The sequence below is a fragment of the Denticeps clupeoides genome, chromosome 4 (assembly GCF_900700375.1).
Source record: "Denticeps clupeoides chromosome 4, fDenClu1.1, whole genome shotgun sequence".
NCBI lineage: Eukaryota > Metazoa > Chordata > Actinopteri > Clupeiformes > Denticipitidae > Denticeps > Denticeps clupeoides.
The window spans coordinates 31,856,623-31,877,921 of record NC_041710.1 but is presented as its reverse complement, the minus strand read 5'-3'; the positions used below and the strand labels follow the sequence as shown (position 1 = coordinate 31,877,921).

The following is a 21,299-nucleotide window of genomic DNA, read 5'->3' as shown; positions in this document are numbered from 1 at the left end:
AAGTTCCAATGAGAGAACATGACATCTTCAACTGAAATAAATTTTTGTAAAGAATTAGTAAATGCTGCAGCCTAAAACCAGCTTGTGTTTGAGAGGATCTGGGCATCAGAGGTAACCATCCCAACACCACAGAAAATGTCTTTGGAAAATTTAAGACAATTGAAATTCACATGTATTACAATCATTCTCACAGACCCATGGCTAATTTATACCAGCCAGTTTACATAGACTGCACACCTTTAGATGGTGGGAAGAAACTGGAGAAGCTTCGTAAAGCCCACACTATGCAAGCCTCCATGCCACGGTGTGCCCTTTATGCATTATTATATATCAATGATATTTCAATGATATGTAAAAATCCATATGATCATGTGTCACAGTGTCTCTGATCCTTGACCTCCAAATTCAAATCACATTTCAGGTATACAGACCTAATTACTTATTTAAAACACAATGAGGCTCCATGCTGTGTAAGGGTTACACATACATGAAGCCAGGAGAGGATAGCTACAATGGTACAGTACAACCCATGCGACTCAAAAATCCTTCTTACCAGAGGATTACCTGCTTTAGAAAAATCATCATACAAAACTGACAATATGACTATACTATTAGCAAAGTAAAACCTCAAAAGCATTAGCCTACATTTAATCACCATGATTCCAATTAGCTTTACATTTGACTAATTTGACATGTTTAAAGACACATTTTGACTAAAACTGATAACTGAAAGCTGACAGTCGTACTTTGACGACTAATACTATGAAGGGTAGATCTTACTAAAATGTAACTAAAACTAATAAATAACTAATAAATACTTGGTCTTAAAGCCAATATTAACACATTTTCCATGAAAGCATTGAATTAAACATAACAATGTGAAGAGATTAAACAGGAATTTAAAACCACTACTTTTTAAAGTTACAAAATAACAAACTTGCAAGGCATTCATACCGAAGTTGCATAAATATGGAATATGTAAATCTGGGGTGCTGCCATGGCTGCAGCTGTTCCACCAGCTGCCATTTTGCACTGAACTCCCAGCTCCATTACGCCATTACTTTATAAATAAACAGTATATCTCGTTTAAAATTAGCAGACAGTTAGACGCAACAATGCAAAGGGTCAAGGTGCAGGGTATCACATGCCTTCATTAGAATTTAGCTCAAAGGAACGTTATGAATGTTGTTTGAACAAATAAAGAGTTTTGCAATTTCCTTGACAAATCTTTACATAATACAGTCACACAAATATATTATCTATTCTTGATACCTTGGACAAAAAACCGTTAAATAGTTACTTATCACTATCATTCAAAATGCATTAAAAGACTTCATAATCTAAAACAAACAGTTACTTAACAATATAATGACTTTAAACATACTTTGTATTAAAAATGTTGCTTTAATCACTTTTACCAAAAACAAAATCATCAAAACTAGGTATATTCTGAGCAGCCCTGTTTCATGCCCTAGTATTAAAACAAAGAGGCAATGCAGCTTTTTTCACTCGATAGTCCTTCTAAAACAAAACTAAATAAGAATTATAACTAAATTATAATATTGCATTTTTAATAGCTTTAAGGGAAAACACTAGTGTTTTCCTGTTAGTTTTCGGTCAATGAGTCACCTCTGTGACATTAATTTATATTTTTAAGCATTTGTTCATAAGGATTTATAAATATAAATCATAAAAAGCATCAGTGGTACACATAACATGTAAAATACATTTACATTTATTGCATTTAGTACATGCCCTTATCCAGAGCATCTTAGAATCAGTAGTTACAGGGACAGCGTCTTTCTCAGGGACACAATGGTAGAAGTGGGGTTTGAACCTGGGTCTTTGTGGTCTTCTGGTTCATAGGCGAGTTTCCACTAAAAAAAAAAAAAAAAAGTGAAGTGATTGTCACATGTGATACACAGCAACACAGCACATGGTGCACACAGTGAAATTTGTCCTCTGCATTTAACCCATCACCCTGAGTGAGCAGTGGGCAGCCATGACCAGCGCCCGGGGAGCAGTGTGTGGGGACGGTGCTTTGCTCAGTGGCACCTCAGTGGCACCTTGGCGGATCGGGATTCGAACCGGAAACCTTCTGATTACGAGGCCGCTTCCTTAACCGCTAGGCCACCACTGCCCCTAGGCTACTACCACCTATATTACCTTCAAAGTACATTGTATGTTTATTATAAATGCAAATTATTTTATCTACAGAAATTGGACAACATTATAATGATATCTATTTCCTACACAAAACAATCGGTATAACAGTATACATTACAGTGTGTCTGATGGAGCTGACAAAACACAAGCATTCACCTGCAGAGGTTTAAGAGCAAAGACTTTGAAGTTCCAGAATGTATAAGCTTTATCCCATTTTCTCAAGAAGGCATGAAAACAGTCAAATTATGCAAGGAAAACACATTTTAAGTCAAAAGGTCTTTGCCATTAAACCTTTGGTCCTGTTAAATGTTTATCTGTAGTCATATGTATTACGTATGTTAACCATAAGATGGCGCCACAACCCGAGAGTCACTATGGTAGGACTAAAGATGATTACTTATTACATAATCATAATTAAACGTCTCTGTCTAAATAATTAAACTGATGAATTAAAATGTAGAACTGTGTTTCAGTGGTCATAAAGTGTAATAATAATAACTTGTGAAGGATAACCTGCACTTGACATTAACTTGATGAATGCCACAGCATTGCTACACTAGAGAGGACGTGTGTTGTAAGAGGACATCTGTCACAGTCAGTTGTGTGTTGACAGGGTACACAGCATCTTTGTCGGTGAAAGCACCAGGTGTTTTTATTGGTGGAAGGGTTAATGATTTACACTGCGGTAAAAGAGGGCTTTATCTGACCAGGAAATATTTATACGGCAGGTGTAGCACTTCACAGGCAGTACAGAAACAACCTCAGGGAGAAAATGTTGGGCAAAGTGGTGGTTCTTTTCACTCTCTTTCTTCTATCCGCAGGTAAAGACAACATTATTCATTTTCGCGTTTAAAGCGCATGTAAAAATATTTCGTGTTGGGGATGACATTTGATGATAGAATGATGTGAATAACACTTCTCTTGGTCCAGGTGCTGAGGAGAAGCCCATGCAGGAGAGGGAGGTACGGATGCTGTAGAGGTGCCATTCATCATAACACAGTGAAGAATCGTGTAGAATAGACACAATAATTGTCTAGCAGGCCCTGATCAGAGGTCTTTCATATCGATGCTCTTGTAAACATTTTTGTCAGGATCTGTAGATCAGTGCGGGCAAGAAGGGAGGACGCAAATGCACAACTTGACAAGGTTCAAATTCCACCTACTACCATTGTGTCCCTGAGCAAGACACTTAACCATAAGTTGCTCCGGGGGGGGACTGTCCCTGTAACTAGTGATTGTAAGTCGCTCTGGATAAGGGCTTCTGATAAATGCCGAAAATGTAAATGTTACTCAGAACAGAGACACGCAATCTAGGACCGTGGTAAACGTAGATAAACATTCAATGACCCCCCCCCCCCCCCCCGTCACGGTTGTAACCGTGACAATTTGGTTCAATGGCGCCATAACCTGAAGTAGACTTCTGTACATTTCCTGTGGAGGAAGGAATTAGCGTTATCTTTTAGCTGCTATAGCAACGCTGACGCATATAATTAGCATTAATAAGATAGTTTGTATGCTCAGATTTAGTCCATTGATTACTACAAATTATTTTATTACTATTGTTGATGTTATTTTTATAATTATTATTGGTAAATACCAGAATTAGCACATTTATAATTTTATCTGTCTGAATACATTGTTTCTAAAAAAAAATAAATGAGATATTACAGCCAAACGGATACTCAGTGCTACAGTAGTCGTTTCACTACATACTTTTGTACTCTTACGTTAGTAAATTTTCGGATGACTACATTTTACTTGCTCATACTTGAGTAAAATATTTGTCTACTCTCCTGGCCCTTCTGGCCCTGACTCACGACTGCTTGTGCGACAGCCTGTCTGTTCAGACTTGGTCAATATCCCAGCATGCCCTCTCAATCTGCAACCGGTGTGTGCCAGTGACGGCGTCACTTACCCCAATGAGTGTGCCCTCTGTGTGCAAAGACTGTGAGTACAACACACAACCGGGAACAAATACAGTTCAGCCATTCCAGCATCCTAAATACAGTATATCTCTGTTTCGTCTCTTCCCCCACTAGGGCCACAAAAACAGATATTTGGATCACCAAAGACGGGAGTTGCTAACATGGAAATGGTGGCTTTGTGATTGATATGATTTATTCATTTGAACGTGAATATGAAAAGCTGCTTGTGTAATTTGTTACACAACATAATGCAACTAAAATAATGCTTATTGCGGTTTATCCGGGCTGTTAGTGTGCAATTCAGAAATGCAAATAAAACCAATATGCATTGATATGATCAAGTGTTATAGGTGTCATTTTGTTTTATTGAGATAAATATCAGATAAACGTTCTTGCTGGACAACGTGGTTAAGAAATGGTGTTTGAGAACAGAAGGATTGGGAACATGAAACCTGCAGGATTTCACCAAAGGAAATAAAGTTAAACAGCAACAACATAGGTGGCTTGAAAGAGGTGGGTTCCAACATAAAACCTTTCACAACACAAGCTGAGCGGAGGCTATCAGTAAAGGTGCATGTCTTTCCAAGAGGGAAAAAGGGGGGAAAATGTGTCGACCCGAAGTAAATTGTTAGAGACAATTCACCAACAACAGGTAAAAAAAAAGTTTAAAAGTATAAATACCCCAACATCGCAGTACTCAAAAGTAAATAAAATAAACTTCTCAAGGCATGGACAGCTACAGCTACACTAAGCAGCTTATAGACAACTGACAAAGTGCTTATCTTAAAATATCACAGAAAATAATACAAAAGTACAATTTTTAAATGATCCAGCCTAGACCCCTCATATCACATTCTCAATAACTCACTTTCCTCTTCCCTCCCCCTCCCCCCAACAGATGACTATTTGCGCCAAGGAGAATCTGGTGCTGTTACAGTTTTATAATTTGGGGTCTTCTTAGGTACTGAAAGTGAAAAGTGAAGTGATTGTCATTGTAAAACACTGCAGCACAGCACACGGTTACTCTGCTTTTAACCTTCGCCCTTGGTGAACAATGGACAGCTATGACAGGCGCCCGGGGAGCAGTGTGTGGGGATGGTGCTATACTCAGGAATCGAACCGGCAACCTTCTGATTACAGTCCACTGCCCATGTATGCATTGCAGGAAACTGGGTGCTATAGGCATCTTACTCCATTAAATGTATTTTATTTTTTAATTCTGAGAGTAGTTGGATTTCCGTATACTTTTTTACTCTGCAGTGAGAAAAAAATATATATTTCTGTTTCTCGATACATATTGAGTATTTAGAGTAATAATGTTAATATCAAACAAATGCAGTGCTATCAGTCAATCCAAAATGTTAATAAACCTGATTTTTTCATGCCAAGGAAATGTGAGTGTAAACATTCTCAGGGGAATACATGTGTGTGCACAATTATTAGGCAACTATTAGTGTGCAGAATTATTACATGACTAAATGAAAAAATCAAATTTTTCCATTTCATTTGTTTATTTAAGTCTGTTAAAGTGATAACAATGAACAACTGTAAAATGTACAAATAAAAAATAAGCTGTCACGCCTACGGACTTACGGGGAAAGGAAGCGCAGAGGTCTGACATGCTAGGAAGGGGTTTTATTATAACAAACAATAAATGAATACAAATAAACAATGGCGCGGTGGCCGAAAAGGATTTAAACAAAGGGGAGAACTTAAACTAACCCGTAGGCGTGTGGCGATTGCCAGAACTCAAAATACAAACATACACACGGTTGCCAAGTGAAGTTCACGGAAATGCCGTCCCTCCCGAAGGGGCGGACATCTGCGGTTTTTAAGCGCTGTCAGGATTGGGTACAGGTGATCAGCCCAGCTGCAGTCAATCCAGACATAAGCCAATATTGTCACCCTTCTTTTTCACGCCCATCCTTTATGGTTGACAGGTCTGTGTGGGCCCACATGACTTCATGCAGTGCGATGATGGCGAGAGCGAGGAAGATGAGGAGGAGTTTGGCTGGAGAGCTGGGCAGTGAGATGAAAAGGAACAGAAAAGTGGTACAGAAAAGTTTATTATTGTCACGTCCATGCGGGCATGACGCGGCGGGTGTACGGAGAGGAGGACGAAGAGTGACGAGGAGACGTGGAGTGAAGGACGCTTTCACCTGACATCACGGAACAGGGGTTTACTGGTGAATCACAGGACAGGGGAGACATCCGAGACGTAGACACTGGTGAACACGGAACATAACGTCAAAGACCTGACAGCGAACAGAAACGAACAGGGCAGCTTTATACAATTAACACAGGTGAAAACGATTAGGGAACATTACACAGGACAATGAAACCCCCATTTCGGACCGGATCGTGACAATTATACACAGATGCATTCGGAAGCCCCTCCTCTCCTGTGAGTTCTGACAGTGGAGAGCGGTGTAGTGACCAGACACTGACTAGTGGAGAGTGTGTGGTTGAATTGCGTGTGTGGAGGTGAGGTGAACAGGTGTGGTGTGTTGGGTGTATAAGAGTGAGCTGCAGGAAATGGGTGTCTGACACATAGTGTCCTTTTATCTCTCCTGATAAGACAATGGAACAGAATGTGATCTCTTTGTGCCATCTTCTCTTCTCAAGACGTGAAGGCACAAAACATTCCTCACATAACATCATAACACAAAGTATATATTTTACTGAAGCAAATGTTGATCATAAGAACAATACAAGATGAATCAAAATCATAAGAGCATAATCATCTTAATCATCAGCATCATAAGGCATGAAGTCAACATAATGATTTTCATCCAACACACTCAGCATTTACTGGCATCACATTAGTAAAGAAAGACAGGGGAGTGTGGGACAGACTTACATTTAAAGGGTCTTCTCATGCATTCAAGTGAATTGGCGACACCTGGTGGACCCGGACCACCTCAGCGTCACACCAACCTATGACCCTGTGAGAAAAAGTAATTGTTCCCTAAACCTAATATCCTATAGCAGGAACACAAAAAGTGTTAGCTTTCCTGCTTTAGATGATGATGTCCACCCAGAGTAGTGGGTGTTAAAACGCTTTTATACAGTTACAACTACATTCTTATGTAGCTCTTCAGGCGCTGTGGTTTTGGGAAATGCTCCACAAATCATCATGAATCAACTCCTCAGGCTTAAGATTCTTTGGGAAACATGTCTCAGAGCGGTTAAATCCAAACTATTCACGCAAGTAAAATCAAAACAACATTTATTTCTTTTATAGCCCATAATCACATACAGTGTGTCTCAATGGGCTTTGACAGGCCCTACAGTTGACACCCCCCAAATCCACACAAAAAACTCTAGGAGAGAGAAAAAATAAAGGAAGAAACCTTGGGAAGGAGTGATACAGAGAGGGACCCCCTTCCAGGGTAGAGTGAGCCTGCAAATGGTGTCAGTGCAAAGTTGGTGATGATTTGTCCAAAGTGCAGTATGAAGCATCTGTCCATGTTAGGAGGCACTGGACAGTGCAGAGTAGTTTTAGGTATTTTTTTTCATTCTTAAATCAAAGAAAGGACACTACTGCCAGAAGCCAAAGGAAAAAAGGTGCAAAAATACCATACAGACAGTTAATTTGTACTTTTTACACCAGTCAAGGTATGTGTTCTGAACCCACTACTGTCAATCGAATGTCAGTGTACTGAAACAATGACCTACTAAATAGTTAACTGTCTGGAACATTACAAAAAAAAAAAACACCACCACCACTGTTTCTTTAGGGTACCCAGTATCCCTTGCAATTACATTTGTTTGACTTCTAAACCAGAAGGACTATTGCTTGGCATGATTATTGTAACAGATGTGAGGTGTAAAACATTTGGAAACAGTGGTGGTGGCCTGGCAGGTAAGGAAGTGGACCCATAATCTTCAAATCGGCAAGGTGCCACTGAGGTTCCCTTGATAAAAGCAGCGTCCCCACCCGCTGCTCCCCAGGCGCCTTTCATGGCTGCCCACTGCTCACCAAGGGTGATGGTTAACATTTCATTGTTCCATAAGTATAATCACAAGAAAAGCACCCCTCTCAAATCCTCCATGGGGAGGGACAGATGTTGCTTTAGTCATCAGTGGCACAAATGAAATGTAACGGTGTCACGTGGTGAGATTCCTCGCCCAGTCTGATGTCGGATCAAGCCAGCTCGAGTTTTCAGTCCCATCCCAAGTAAGCCTGATCCTGAGTGGTATTTCCAGTTTGGCGTCCATACTGTAAGAATTGCAGACAAATCTGTTTCATCAGCGCATGACAAACGGTCATAATTCTTGACGTAATATAATTCTTCGCTCAGGAAACGCTGTATGTGGATCAGGGTCAACAGAAGCCAAGGCTGAGAATGAGCTCATCAGAATACTGCTGGAATGGTTCTACTATTAATCTGTAACACGGGGGTCAATAAACCAGTGTTGTTTGCTCTCTCCCTCCCTCCCTCTCTCTCTCTCCATCTCCCTCCCTCTCTCTTTCTCCCTCTCTCTCTCTCTCTCTCTCTCTCTCTCCCTAAAATAGGTCAAAGGTTGGTAAAAGAGGGAAGAAGTGTGTTTTTAAATACAGGGAAAGAACAAGGGATAAATAAGCGTCGACAAGCAAAATGAGGATTAAGGACTTTATTTTAAACTTTTTTTTGTAAAATCAACCATTCATATGGATTCAACATTGTCAGGAGATACGATGTAAGTAAAACTGTAAAAAATAATAACTCTTGCTAACGTCAGGGCTAGTTCACTTGATGCTGCACAATATTTGAAGAGTAACAGATTAAACTAGCTTTTTCCCTTTTTAGATGCTGGCATGGTTTCACTTACTAATGGCTGCATTATTGCAGAAAATATAAATACAGACACTAAAAAATTATTACCATAAGCAGAATTTAGCATGGCGGGTTCTGGGTGATGCACTGCATTCACATTCCTGTCATGGATGGACCCTGTGACTCCTCATTGTGTCCTGCCTGTATAAAACTGCCTTGATTGTATCGTGTGCGGTATGACTTGTCTTTTGTATCATGCGTGTTATGTTCTTCCCCCTTTATGTACAAGGCGTGCGAATGCACCCTTCACCATCTTCGCCAGAACAGGTCTTTCCCCATGTTTCCCCAAGTTTGAAAGTGGTTCGCAAAATTTTATCCAATTTTTCCTGCCTTTTTGTGTGCTTATATACTCTGTTAAGAATACACGTTTAGAAATGTCATAACCACGATTCTACTTCTTTATTGTCATTTTGAATTATACCTGATTATACCAATAAATTATAATTAGATATGAGGGGCCATTTAGGAAATATTTCAGACTTCTGTTACACAAACACATATGAAACACACACACATTCACATATGAAACTGACAAGCATGCATTTATACTACTGAAAACTCGCACACACACAAATGAAATGCTCACACAGATACATGTGAAAACCACACACACACAATGAAATGCTCACACAGATACAGGTGAAAAGGTCTCTTATGTAACAAACAAAAATTAAACTTAAACTTAAAGGCCCATAAAAAGTAAAGTGAATGTCATTGTGATACACATCAGCACAGCACACGGTGCACACAGTGAAATGTGTCCTCTAAATTTAACCATCACCCTTGGTGAGCAGAGGGCAGCTATAACAGGCGCCCGGGGAGCAGTGTGTGGGGACGGTGCTTTGCTCAGTGCCACCTTGGCGGCTCGGGATTCGAAAATGGCAACCTTCTGATTAACTGTCCACTTCCTTAACAGCTAGGCCACCACTGCTCCATGAGCTAAATGAAAAAAATGAAAAAGATTTGAATATTCATAGGAGGCGCGCTGTGGCTGGTAGCGCGGCGGCGCTCGGGAGACAGAATCTTCCGTAAGGAAGGGAGAGCGACGTCGCGACCCGGTTTGGACTGCGCACGCGCAAAATACAATTACCGCTTTTTAAATCAGGTCACGAAAATAGAATCCATAGAACCGACTTCCGGATACAGTGAAATGCCTTCCGGATATACTGAAATGACTTCCGGATATACTGAAATGACTTCCGGATATACTGAAACTTAAAATTTTGTTTGCTACATAAGAGTCCATCACATGTATCTGTGTGAGCATTTCATATGTGTGTGTGTGGTTTTCACCTGTATCTGTGTGAGCATTTCATATGTGTGTGTGTGTGTGTGTGTGGTTTTCACCTGTATCTGTGTGAGCATTTCATGTGTGTGTGTGCGTGCTTTTGCCTGTATCTGTGTGTTTCATATGTGTGTGCGAGTTTTCAGTAGTATAAATGCATGCTTGTCAGTTTCATATGTGAATGTGTGTGTGTTTCACATGTGTTTGTGTAACAAAAGTCTGAAATATTTCCTAAATGGCCCCTCATAATTAGTGACTGTTTTACAGTTAATATCACACCTATAGACAGATTAGTTAGGGCTTGTGCTGTCCCTGTCACTACTGGTTGTACGTCACTCTGGTTACGGGCGTCTGATTAATGGCACAGATGTAAATGATGCCACACCTTGTGCTCTCGGGCACTGCACGGCGAAAATGGGGTATATAGACGCAAAATAAATAGGATGCAAAGATCTGAACAGCTGTGTTTCTACAGGACTATGTGTGAAAATGGCATTTCCATGGATTTGTTTCTGCACTGTTCGCTGGTCCCCTCAGTAAGTAAGACACAAACCAGAATAACTTGCAGCACAGTGATCATTACTGTGTTACAGCATTATCTCGGGTAAATGATGGGGAAATGAACTCTTCCCTCTGCTAGCTCTTCATCGTGGTTGTTCTGTCAGCCATTCAGAAGAGGGTTAAACTCCTAGCAGTGGATGAGAGGTTTCCGACACTCAGAGGTCGCTTTGGCATCGTTGTGTGAGTAAAACTAAATGACATATTTCCTGAAATAAAATATCTTGTTTTACTGATTTTGAGCACAACTGATCTGCAACAATATATTGGCTGATACTTGTATTACTTCCTTTTATTGCAAGTAAAGTAAAAAAGTTGGAGAAAAAATAGACCTGTATATCATCTGTAGATTTGTGAACCACCTGAAAAGTTTAAAAAGTGCTCACCTCCTCCCTTATTTCTATGCCCCTGATATTCCCTGTATACAGAGTATTATCATCCTATGATCATGGAGAATATCATCCATTTAATTTTAACAAATGAACTAGTTAATGTGATAATAGTGAACATGACCAGAGCACCATGTCCTATAGCAATTATCCTTGCAGATTGTGGTCCTGATTGGGTCTATATGTGTGTGTGTGTGTGTGTGTGTGTGTGTGTGTGTGTGTGTGTGTGTGTGTGTGTAATGGCAGGCCTCTGGACTTCATATGCAATCTCAGTAACCGGTGGTCATATGGCTTTGCGTTTGGTGCCATCTCTTCCAGTGTGCTACTGCTCTTCTCTGAATCTTATTTGCCATTTTATGTCCCAACCTGGGCCAGAGGTAAAGAAGCCAGCAGCCAGCCTGAGTCTGATGCTACCACTTTCCATGACACCTGAAATCTTTCACATTCACTTTTTGTTTACTTGATGTGTGTTTCTGATCTATGACAAAAAATCATCCAAGCCAGAAAAAATACCTAAAAAAAAAGATGGAGATGGACAGTGAAGGAGTTTTACATTCAGATGTATGTCCATGTACATGGCAGATGTGTGTCTGAATAAGAAAAAGTAATGTGATTATTATTATTATTATTATTATTAACATCATCCCCCCATAGGGAAGGACCAATATGTCAGCAAATGGTCTTGATTAACATAATTATATAATCATTGGCCATATTATATAATCAACAGACAAAACTGAGAACTGGAAAGTTTAATGGCAGCAAGATGGCTGCACTACATGCAGAACACCACGTCCTACAAGGTCCATAGGGATATGAATAACTGAGTTTGGTGTGTAAAAACTTGATTGGCCTGCACAGAGCCCTGTCCTCAACCGAATAAAACACTCTTGGGATGAATTAAGGACTGTGAGATAGGCCTTCTTACAAATGCTCTTCTGGAGAAGAGTTGAAACACACTCAAGATCATGTGTGTCTAAAGCAGGGGTGTCAACTGCGGCCCGTGATTAATTTTAATTGGCCCTTAGCTAATTCTAAACACACAATGAAAAATGTCCCACATATGGAATTGGTTCAAAAAATAGATTTCTGTTGCCAAGGCGGATTTCAGTCAACTGAGTCACTAAAGTCCTTCACATGCCGAACGTCTCCAGCGTAGCGCTGCGCTCTGAATAGTTTTCTACAGGATGCTCGCCTGAAGAGCGTCTTTCGCTGTGTCAGTACCCAGTTTGTACCACTTGCCTGATAGATTTTGTCAGTGCCTGCTCCGTACAACTGGATGCACAAACACATTGTACCCAGCAGAATATTGTCGAATGTTGACCTCTGCTGTTGTGACACACAACCAATAGTAACAAAATCGGGTTAACCACACCTACTTTTTGAGCACACAGCACAAGCATTTGGTCAACTGGTGGCAGTGACAGTTAGTAATCATGCCATCCATCATCTCCATGGCACGGAGCATTGGTTCACACAAATCCTCATTTAATTTGCATGTACAGTACTATCATTATTCTTACTTGATCATCCACTAAACAGCAACAACACAAACAATATGCACATTCAATTTATTATGGCTTATTCCAGATCTTAGTTTTAAAGTCAGTGCTTGTTCAGATTAATGTACCAGGGACACGTAGAAGTGCACCAGCCCACCTCAAGAGCATACACACTATTCACACACTCACACTTATGGTGAACACTAGATGGAGTTGCCAGTCCACCTAGTGTTCACACGCAGGAGGAAACCCATGCAAACACAGGGCTAGCTTGCAAACTCCACAAACTGATTTCAACCCCCGACCTTGGTGGTGTGAGGCCTACAGGTGTGCTGTCCTTGCCTCATGCTGGACTAACAGTCTTTTAGTGATGAGAAATAAAGCAATACCACTGCTTCAGGTGTTCACAAAATATTCAAATTCAAGGTTAATTTTGACAACCGAATGTCACAACAGAAGAGGCTGTTTGAGGCTCTGAAGCACTTTCAAAAGCCTGTTTTACAAGCTTTGTGTGGCCTATTCAATCAGAATAAAGGGCAAACCAAACATGAGGACAGATAAAAAGGGTATTTTTCTTTAAAAAAATAGTTGACAACACTGTTATCAATAGTTGGGAGACAGATGCATGCAGACAAAAAATAATGAGGCAAGAAGAAACATGAAAATTAATAAATGTCAAAACAAACACGGTAAAAAAACATATATGGTGTTGTGCATTTCATCTAAATGCTTCCTGTTTGTGTCAGCCATAGTGTACCTGGTAGGAGCTCTGGAGGTGGGCATGGCCCATTATCCATTCTTCGCCTGTCTGTCCACGCCTCACAGGATATGCGGTGGGGTCCTCGGACTCCTTTACTCCCTCATGTGGTCAGTTCTTTTACTCTGAATCAAACAGCATCTTGATTTCAGATTTTAAAAAATCCAGGTTTTGCTCATTGGCACAACTTCTGCACAATTTCCAGGATAACTGTGAGTCTGTGGAATATTGCTACATGTCCTGATGGGCCGGTATGTATGACCATATTACTTACAGTAAAAATGTTAGACACTGATCACCTTGTTAGTGGAACTTCGATGAAGTAAAATATGAGTATAGCTTCAACGACAGGATGCTGTCGATGCCCTGTTCCACTGACAGACTCGACGTTCCTCCAACCACGCCATTTACTCTTTATTTCTACCAGATGGGGGGCACACAGCACCTTAATTGCACATGTCTTTGCACTACACAAGCATTATTTGGCTGTCTTAGACTGCACTAGTTCCCCCTGTTTACATGCCTCCATGTCTATATGGTGTGTACGATGTACACTCTGTTTAATCTGCTGGAAACTGTTCATTTCCCTCTGGGATGAATAAAGGATCTATCTACAGTGGGTCAAAAAAGTACTTGGCAGCCACTGGCTGTGCAAGTTGTCATACTTCAAAAGATGAGAGAGGTCTGTAATGTTCATCACTTCAATTGAGAGAGACCAAATGTAAAAATGGTGCAGACAAGTTCTGGCCCTCACAGACCTGTTACTTCTTCTTTAAGAATCTCTTCTATTCTTCACTCGTTACTTGAATTGATGGCTCCTGTTTGAAATTGTTATCTCTATAAAAGCACCTCTCTACACCTTCAAACATTCAGACTCCAATTTCCACCACGTCCAAGACCAGAGAGCTGTCTAAGGACACCAGGGACAAGATTGGCTGGTCCTAGTCTTGTGCAGGTGTACAATCTACAACAGGCAAGCAGCTTGGAGAGAGGAGAGCAACCACTGAAGCAATTATTAGAAAATGGAATCACTGACAATATCCCTCGACCTGGGGCCCCATGATCTCACCTTGTTGGGTACAAATGATCTTGAGAACTGTGAGGAAACAGGCCAGAACTTCACGGGGGAACAGTAACAAAAGTTTACCATCAGTAACACATTTTACGTCGTCATGGATTAAAATCCTGCAGCACTCAAAAAGTCCCCTGCTGAAGACAGCTCATCACTACATCTTCCAGCATGACAATGATCCCAAACACACCGCCCGGGCAACGAAGGAGTAACTGCGTAAAAAGCATTACAAGCATTTCTGGAGTGGCCTAGCCAGGCTCCAGACCTCTCATCTTATTAAGTGGGACAACTGCCAAATATATTTTTGCCCCACTATCTAGTGGAAAACACCGGTAATGTGGTATAATGACATGGTCCTCTTTGACAGATACTGGGCCGATGGCAGAAGCTTGTTTTTCAGTGGCCGAGTGTGCTGTCCCTCCTCTTCCTGACAGGCCGCTTTGTGCACATGCTGGTGAAGGGAGTGCGCATCTACCTCCAACTGATACCTGAGGAGGTGAGGATGTTGCAACAGTCATGTAGCACTACCAGGAGCTGGGTGGACTCACTGTGTCTCACAGGCTCTTGGTAGTCAGACCCACCGTCCACCAATGACCGGCTTGGCTCATAATCAGGATTGCCTGGATGCGGAAGTGATTTCCCTACTGAAATAGTTATTAATATAACTGCAATAACTATTAACTAATAGGCTTCTGTTACATGGCAGGAATGGCACAGATGCAGGAACAAGGTAAAGGTCATATGAAAGAGTTCAGGAACTCTTTTGGGAAATGAAGATTTTTGGATTGTTTATCATTGGCTGAACTTTCAAAGTGGTGCCTTCCTTTAATGATACATCACACCTTAAAGAATCAGTAGTATTTCAGCAGTGGCAGAAGGATGCAATAAGGCATCATAACATTTGAAAAAATATTAGACAGGTGCATTAATTTGGCAAATTTGACATCAATTGTTCGTTGAGCCTCCTCTAGCCTTTGTTGAGTGTCTGGATTCATGATGGAGGTATTGACCATTCCTCCATACAAAATCTCTTTAGTTCAGGTAAATTTGATGACTTTCAAATCATTCCGTAGATTTCTGATGATATTCAGGTCAGGGAACTGTGATGGCCCTTCCATAACATTTTACTTCTCCCTCTGCATGAATGTATTTGTAGATTTTGAGCTGCGTTTTAGGTTGTTGTCTTGTCCTAGAAAATCCAACTTCACCTTTGGCTAATGAACATTATCATCAAGGATTTGTTGATATTGGGTTAAATTAATCTGACACTTGACTTTTAACAAGAGCTGCAGATCAAGCCACACAGCCTCACAACATGATGGAACCTCCACCAAATGTGAGCGAAGGTAGCAGATGTTTTTATTTGAATGTGGTGTTCTTCTTCCACCAAATTTTGTTATGATCAAATAACTGGATGTCCAAATCACTCTGTTTGTGATGTGAGTGCAGAAAGGGTTTCTTTCTCATTACCTTGTTATACAGGTGGCCACCTTAAATACCCTTACTCATGATTGGACTATGAAGTTCAAGGCTTGGGAAAGGGATGGTATTGTTGTTTAAAATTGTATATATGTTATGTGAACTTTTTTTTGTGTGTGTGTGTGTGTTATTGTGGGTGGAAACGTAAATCTTGGTTCTGCATTACCTGTGCAGTCAGGGTTGAGTTGGTGTACTATGTTGGCATACCCTATGGTGCGCTGCACGTGCAGAGACTGGATGTGAGGAGAGCCATGATGCATGTATGAATGTTAGCTGCTGACTGTGCCCTGAATACAGAGCTCTTGGTTGCCAAGTGATGTGTGCATAGTGATTGGATGCTGGTGTTCATCTGCCACACTAGGTAATAAAAAAACTTTTATTAATGAAAGTAGAGTCAATGAGGCAGAGGGGGGTTCCCAAACTTGTTCATATAACTGCATACACATAAAAACACAAAGGGTGATTGGTAATACAAGGGTGACACAGGTAATACAAATCATTAGAGCATCCTCATCTGGGCGGTGGGCAATTATGTGTAGTACCTACAAATACATGCAATGTACGGTGTCTATTGTCCATGTATTCATAAATCCTGTCATTCCTACAGGAGGACCAACTGTTTATGCAGTGTCACCAGGTCAAATACGTGAAGCATTTACTATGCAAGCCTGCGGAACGGTGTGATACTCATTCAGTATAACACAGAACCTTCTGAAATACATATGCTCCCCTATAAAGTAAGAGGTTTATACCATTTCTTAATTCTCTTAATTCTCTTACAGAATCCAGGAGAAAAGCTGGTTTCAGAGGAATGTTTATGACTGGGACCCTTACTTTAAATTTCCCAACAGAATCATCGGCACTGCCATCATCTCACTCATTGGCCTATACACAGTCTGTATTTTCCTCAATTGACTCGAATCACACAGCTTGTTCTTAATGCACCACATAATGTCATGTTCCCCCTTCAGGTAAATCTAGCTGACTATAGTGTAAGTGACTACATGTTTGACCGACTTGATGAACTGAAGAAGTCTATGGCTGAAATTGCAGCATCATGCAATGACACGGAAAACCCATTCACCTCCCTGCTTCCGAAATTTGACCAGTTCTGTTACATTGCCAGAAGTAAGAGATTGGTTTGTCGCATTTATTTAATGAAAAGATGAGGTTTGTTTATTTATATAGATTCTCGTTAATATGTTGAGTACTGGTTCTTCAGTTTAAGAGTAAAGTTCAGGAATGCATACAGGCTACAGATTGAAGCAGGTCTGTTAAAATCTCATTTTCTCTACAGTATAATCTTTCAAAATATTAGTGTAATGGTACAAATGAGGTAGGAGGTGCAAATGAACTGCTCTGAAAAGAGGATGAATATTTAATAAGACAACAAAGTCACAAAATGATGGCCAGAAAACCAGATGAACAGAAATGCAGAATGACACGGTCCTCCCTATCCCAACAGCGCTTCTGAGACATCAACTCATTTAAGTAAAGTGAAGTGATTGTCATTGTGACACACAGCAGCACAGCACACGGTGCACACAATGAAATGTGTCCTCTGCATTTAACCCATCACCCTTAGTGAGCAGTGGACAGCCATGACAGTGGGCTGCTTCTTTAACACTAGGCCACCACTGCCCCGTGTGTGTCAGTGTTAGGTCCAGATCACCTTAGGAGCCCTTAGGTTACCTTAGGGATTTCAATGATGGGTATTTTAAAGCTGGATAAGAAATGAAGTCTGTAATGAAAATAGTTTTTATCGGGAATATGCTATATAAAGCATGCTGACTGTCTGTTTGTCTCTAGAATCCTGGCTTGCCACAACCATCTTTGCGTCGCTGACATCTGTATCATACACTTTCCATGTGTTAGCCTGTTATAGGTGCTGTATTGTTGTTACATGGAAAGCTTATTAAATAGAATAACAATCATAATACTCTGTGAAACAGAACATGTGAAACCTGCCTGTTTGTTTCACAGGAAGCATCTTCGTAGGCTCTGGGCAGGGCAGAAAGAGTTTCTACCGACCAGGTTTCATAAACCAAGTCCTGCAGTTAGTGTGGTGAGTAATAGTGCTGGAAATGAGCTAATTATTAAGGAAAGATTTCCAATCAACATCCATAAGACATTTTTTCTGGATGCCTATTACTGGTTTGTGTATGCATTGTATTACCCATTCACCAAAACACCCACATATATATTTATACATAATTCTTTTTTAATAAAATGGGTATTGGTTGTTATGGTGAATAGGTGAAAATGAAATGTTTGGTTGTTTTTTTATATTCGTAACTTTACCAAGCCAACATTTTCATTTTCATATAAAAAATATATCTTAAAACCCAAAAAATACACCATTACTATCTGTTGGAACACAAAAGAATTATAGATATTTTTTATTTTACATGTAAATTGTAATTTTTTAGGCTGCTGTTGCAAGGTACTCAGGCTGGCAAATAGCTTTCACACTGTGGGGTAAGTCAGCAAATCCTATTCATTGTTCCAGTTCAACATCTTGTCAATTGGAATACCATTTTCCAGCATTTTCTGGTGTCTTTGGTATTTATACATATCATGCCTTTCACTACAGCTCACCAGTGTAGAGCAGAAAAAGGTCCTTCTTCAGCATATTCCTGAATAATTACTTTTCTTCTGTTTTGTAGGTTATTTTATTGTGCACTTTGTGCAGTTTGTTTTTGCCCTTATCTTTGTTTATGGAGTGGTGTTACCTATTAAGGAAGGACATACAGTGCAATGGTTGATCAGTGTAGGTCTGATCATGTAAGTACCTTATATCTACTACAAAATGTTTTTCTTTTTAAACTTCTGGAAGAAATAATTTTCACTTTTTGCTATCATTTTCTTTTCCCAGCGTGACCATCGGTCTGGTAATTGGTTTGGTGATAATACAGATTGTAATAGTTCAGCTGTTCTTCCTTCAAGAGAAGATCTCGTCTGAGGACAGAGAAAAGCCTTTAGCTCTGAACAACAGGTGAACCACGTCAGGCTTTCAAAACCATGGAAAATGTCCAAACGTGCAGATGGCACCTGCAAGTCCTCCATCAGATAAGATCAAAGTTTAGAGTAGCATGTTCCAATTAAGGGGTGGTGTTTTACATTATAGATAATCACACCTGTCAAGGGACTTAGAGAAAGGTCAAATGGGGGCAGTGGTGGCCTAGCGGTTAAGGAAGCGGACATGTAATCAGGAAGTTGCCGGTTCGAGTCCCGATCTGCCAAGGTGCCACTGAGGTGCCAATGAGCATAGCGCCGTCCCCACACACTGCTCCCCGGCCGCCTGTCATGGCTGCCCACTGCTCACCAAGGGTGATGGGTTAAAAGCAGAGGATGCATTTTGTTAGGTACACCATGTGCTGTGCAGTGTTTCACAATGGCAATCATTTCACTTTAAATGTGTTGTTGTCTATGGTCAGTGAACGGATTGAGTAATCACGGATGATTCTTCACCCATTGTTTCCTCATTAGAAAGGCCTTCCACAATTTCAACTACTTCTTATTCTTTTACAACGTCATTATGGGCCTGAGCAACTGTATCATGCGCCTGATCCTCAGCTGCCTTGTCGGAACATGGCTGGTGTCACGCCTGGACCGCACTATCATGCAAAGAGGCTATGAGTCAATGGATCCAGGTATTGGTTAAATAAATTGGATTCTCAGCCTTTTCCCAGGACCAGAAATGACACCTTTGATTAATGTGTGGTTTGTTTTAGGGTACAGTACTTGGATTGGTATGATATTTGCTGACCATTACCACAGTAACCCCATCATGATCTGCTTTTGCCAACTCCTGCTGAGTCAAACTCTGGAGAAACAGAGGATAAGAGCCACATATTCTCAGTTCAACAACATTATGCCAGGTAACATTAACAATTTCAATAATAAAAAATCAATTATTACTATTAGTACACCTACCATTGGACCACTAAATGAATGATTGTAAATTCCCTTCAGACGCAATCATTATGTCTGAAAGTAAAGAATACGTTGTTAATTTTAAAAATTCCCTATATTTAACACTTTACTAACAGAGACCTTGACAGTAGGGAGGGTGAAGTGGCGGTGGCTGCTTTTCTACACCCTGCTGAGGAACCCTGGACTTGTTTCGCTGAGGAAGAAAAACTAGAGTGCCTGTGATCACCAGGATCAGGAAATCAGAGTGATCCACTGAAGTGGTGTTAGTGCACCATCATCTACATAGTCTCTACATTGATGTACGTCATAAATAGGAGAAAATCCTTGAACAGAAGTGTGCAATGTATTGAACTGTGCTGAATCACATTAATTAAATGCAAAATGTTACTGAGCCATTGATTTTGTCTCCTCCATTTTCAAGAATTACAATAATAACAATTACAAAAACATATTACAAACCACTAGCCATCTGTTGCAGATTATCACGTATCCTGGACAAAAATATTATCATCCAACACTATAATTCAACACAGGTTTTAGTGAAAATGTATTTTTAAGTGTTAATGTATATGAAATAAGAACTACTTATAACATTTGCGGTCTTGCTTTTCATTTTTTTTATTTCCAAAAAACGCCCTACATCACAATTTTTAAAAATACATTACAAATGTAAAACTATAGCTACATGCATGAAAAAAAAAGTTGACTTTTTAAAGTTGTCCAAGGTTCATGTCAAGATTTTTACAAAAACATTAAAGAGCCTTAAAAAAAAAAAAAGTCAGCTGAATCCTGACTCGTGTCCTGGCAAAAAAATGGGTCAGTACTGGTGTATCCATCAGGCCCGAGGAGTAAGCAGAAGAAGTATCCTGGGACAGGCGAGTGGTCGAGTGTATTGGTATCCAAACGGGAGCAGACAAGGGCAAGGCAAGAGGTAAAAATCCATGAGACACAAACAGGTCGGCAGCAAGGAGTCAGTCAAGACAAAAAGCAAGGGTTCAGTTACCAGTCTAACCTCTGCTTCGTCTTTCTTCCGGGTCGCCATTGCTTTTATTTCTGGTGATAGCTTGTTTGGCGTGTTGGAGTGTGATCACCATATACAGTATTTTCTTTATAGTATTAAGTGATTAAGTACCCAGATGGAAACCTTGTTTGTCCGCACTGTCTTGACGGAAGGGGCACAATAAAGAAAGATAGAGAGATAAAAAAAACAGCTACATTGTAAAGGCTGGGATGCCTCTCCTTTTTTATTAGTGCTGTGATTCATGACTCACCCGGGTTAATCATCCAGATCCATCAAATAACTCATAGGTCACGAATCTGAGGTCTCCGTTGAACCATCTAAATCAGAATCGCTCAGAGATCCAAGTTAGCTAGTGACTCGGAGCTGGGTCCTAAAAAGTATTACAGCTC

The 21,299-nt window shown here is 40.4% G+C and overlaps 2 protein-coding genes across 2 annotated transcripts; both read left to right on the top strand.

The window, feature by feature from the left end:
- The first annotated feature begins 2,902 nt into the window (after window positions 1-2,902).
- spink4 (serine peptidase inhibitor, Kazal type 4) lies at window positions 2,903-4,371 on the top strand. The gene is made up of 4 exons (XM_028978205.1): window positions 2,903-2,987; window positions 3,097-3,128; window positions 4,001-4,113; window positions 4,206-4,371. Exons 1-4 carry the CDS (start codon window positions 2,939-2,941, stop codon window positions 4,249-4,251), a joined length of 240 nt encoding a protein of 79 aa, XP_028834038.1. The 5' UTR covers window positions 2,903-2,938; the 3' UTR covers window positions 4,252-4,371.
- Window positions 4,372-8,649: 4,278 nt separating this feature from the next.
- Window positions 8,650-20,211, top strand: stra6l (STRA6-like). Its single transcript, XM_028976943.1, has 18 exons — window positions 8,650-8,774; window positions 10,672-10,732; window positions 10,837-10,937; window positions 11,390-11,520; window positions 13,392-13,512; window positions 13,608-13,653; window positions 14,842-14,970; window positions 16,561-16,631; window positions 16,736-16,847; window positions 16,925-17,081; window positions 17,763-17,838; window positions 17,937-18,018; window positions 18,383-18,431; window positions 18,620-18,737; window positions 18,829-18,948; window positions 19,443-19,606; window positions 19,688-19,834; window positions 20,021-20,211. The coding sequence occupies exons 1-18, from the start codon at window positions 8,746-8,748 to the stop codon at window positions 20,098-20,100; spliced, it is 1,794 nt and encodes a 597-aa protein (XP_028832776.1). The 5' UTR covers window positions 8,650-8,745; the 3' UTR covers window positions 20,101-20,211.
- Window positions 20,212-21,299: the final 1,088 nt, after the last annotated feature.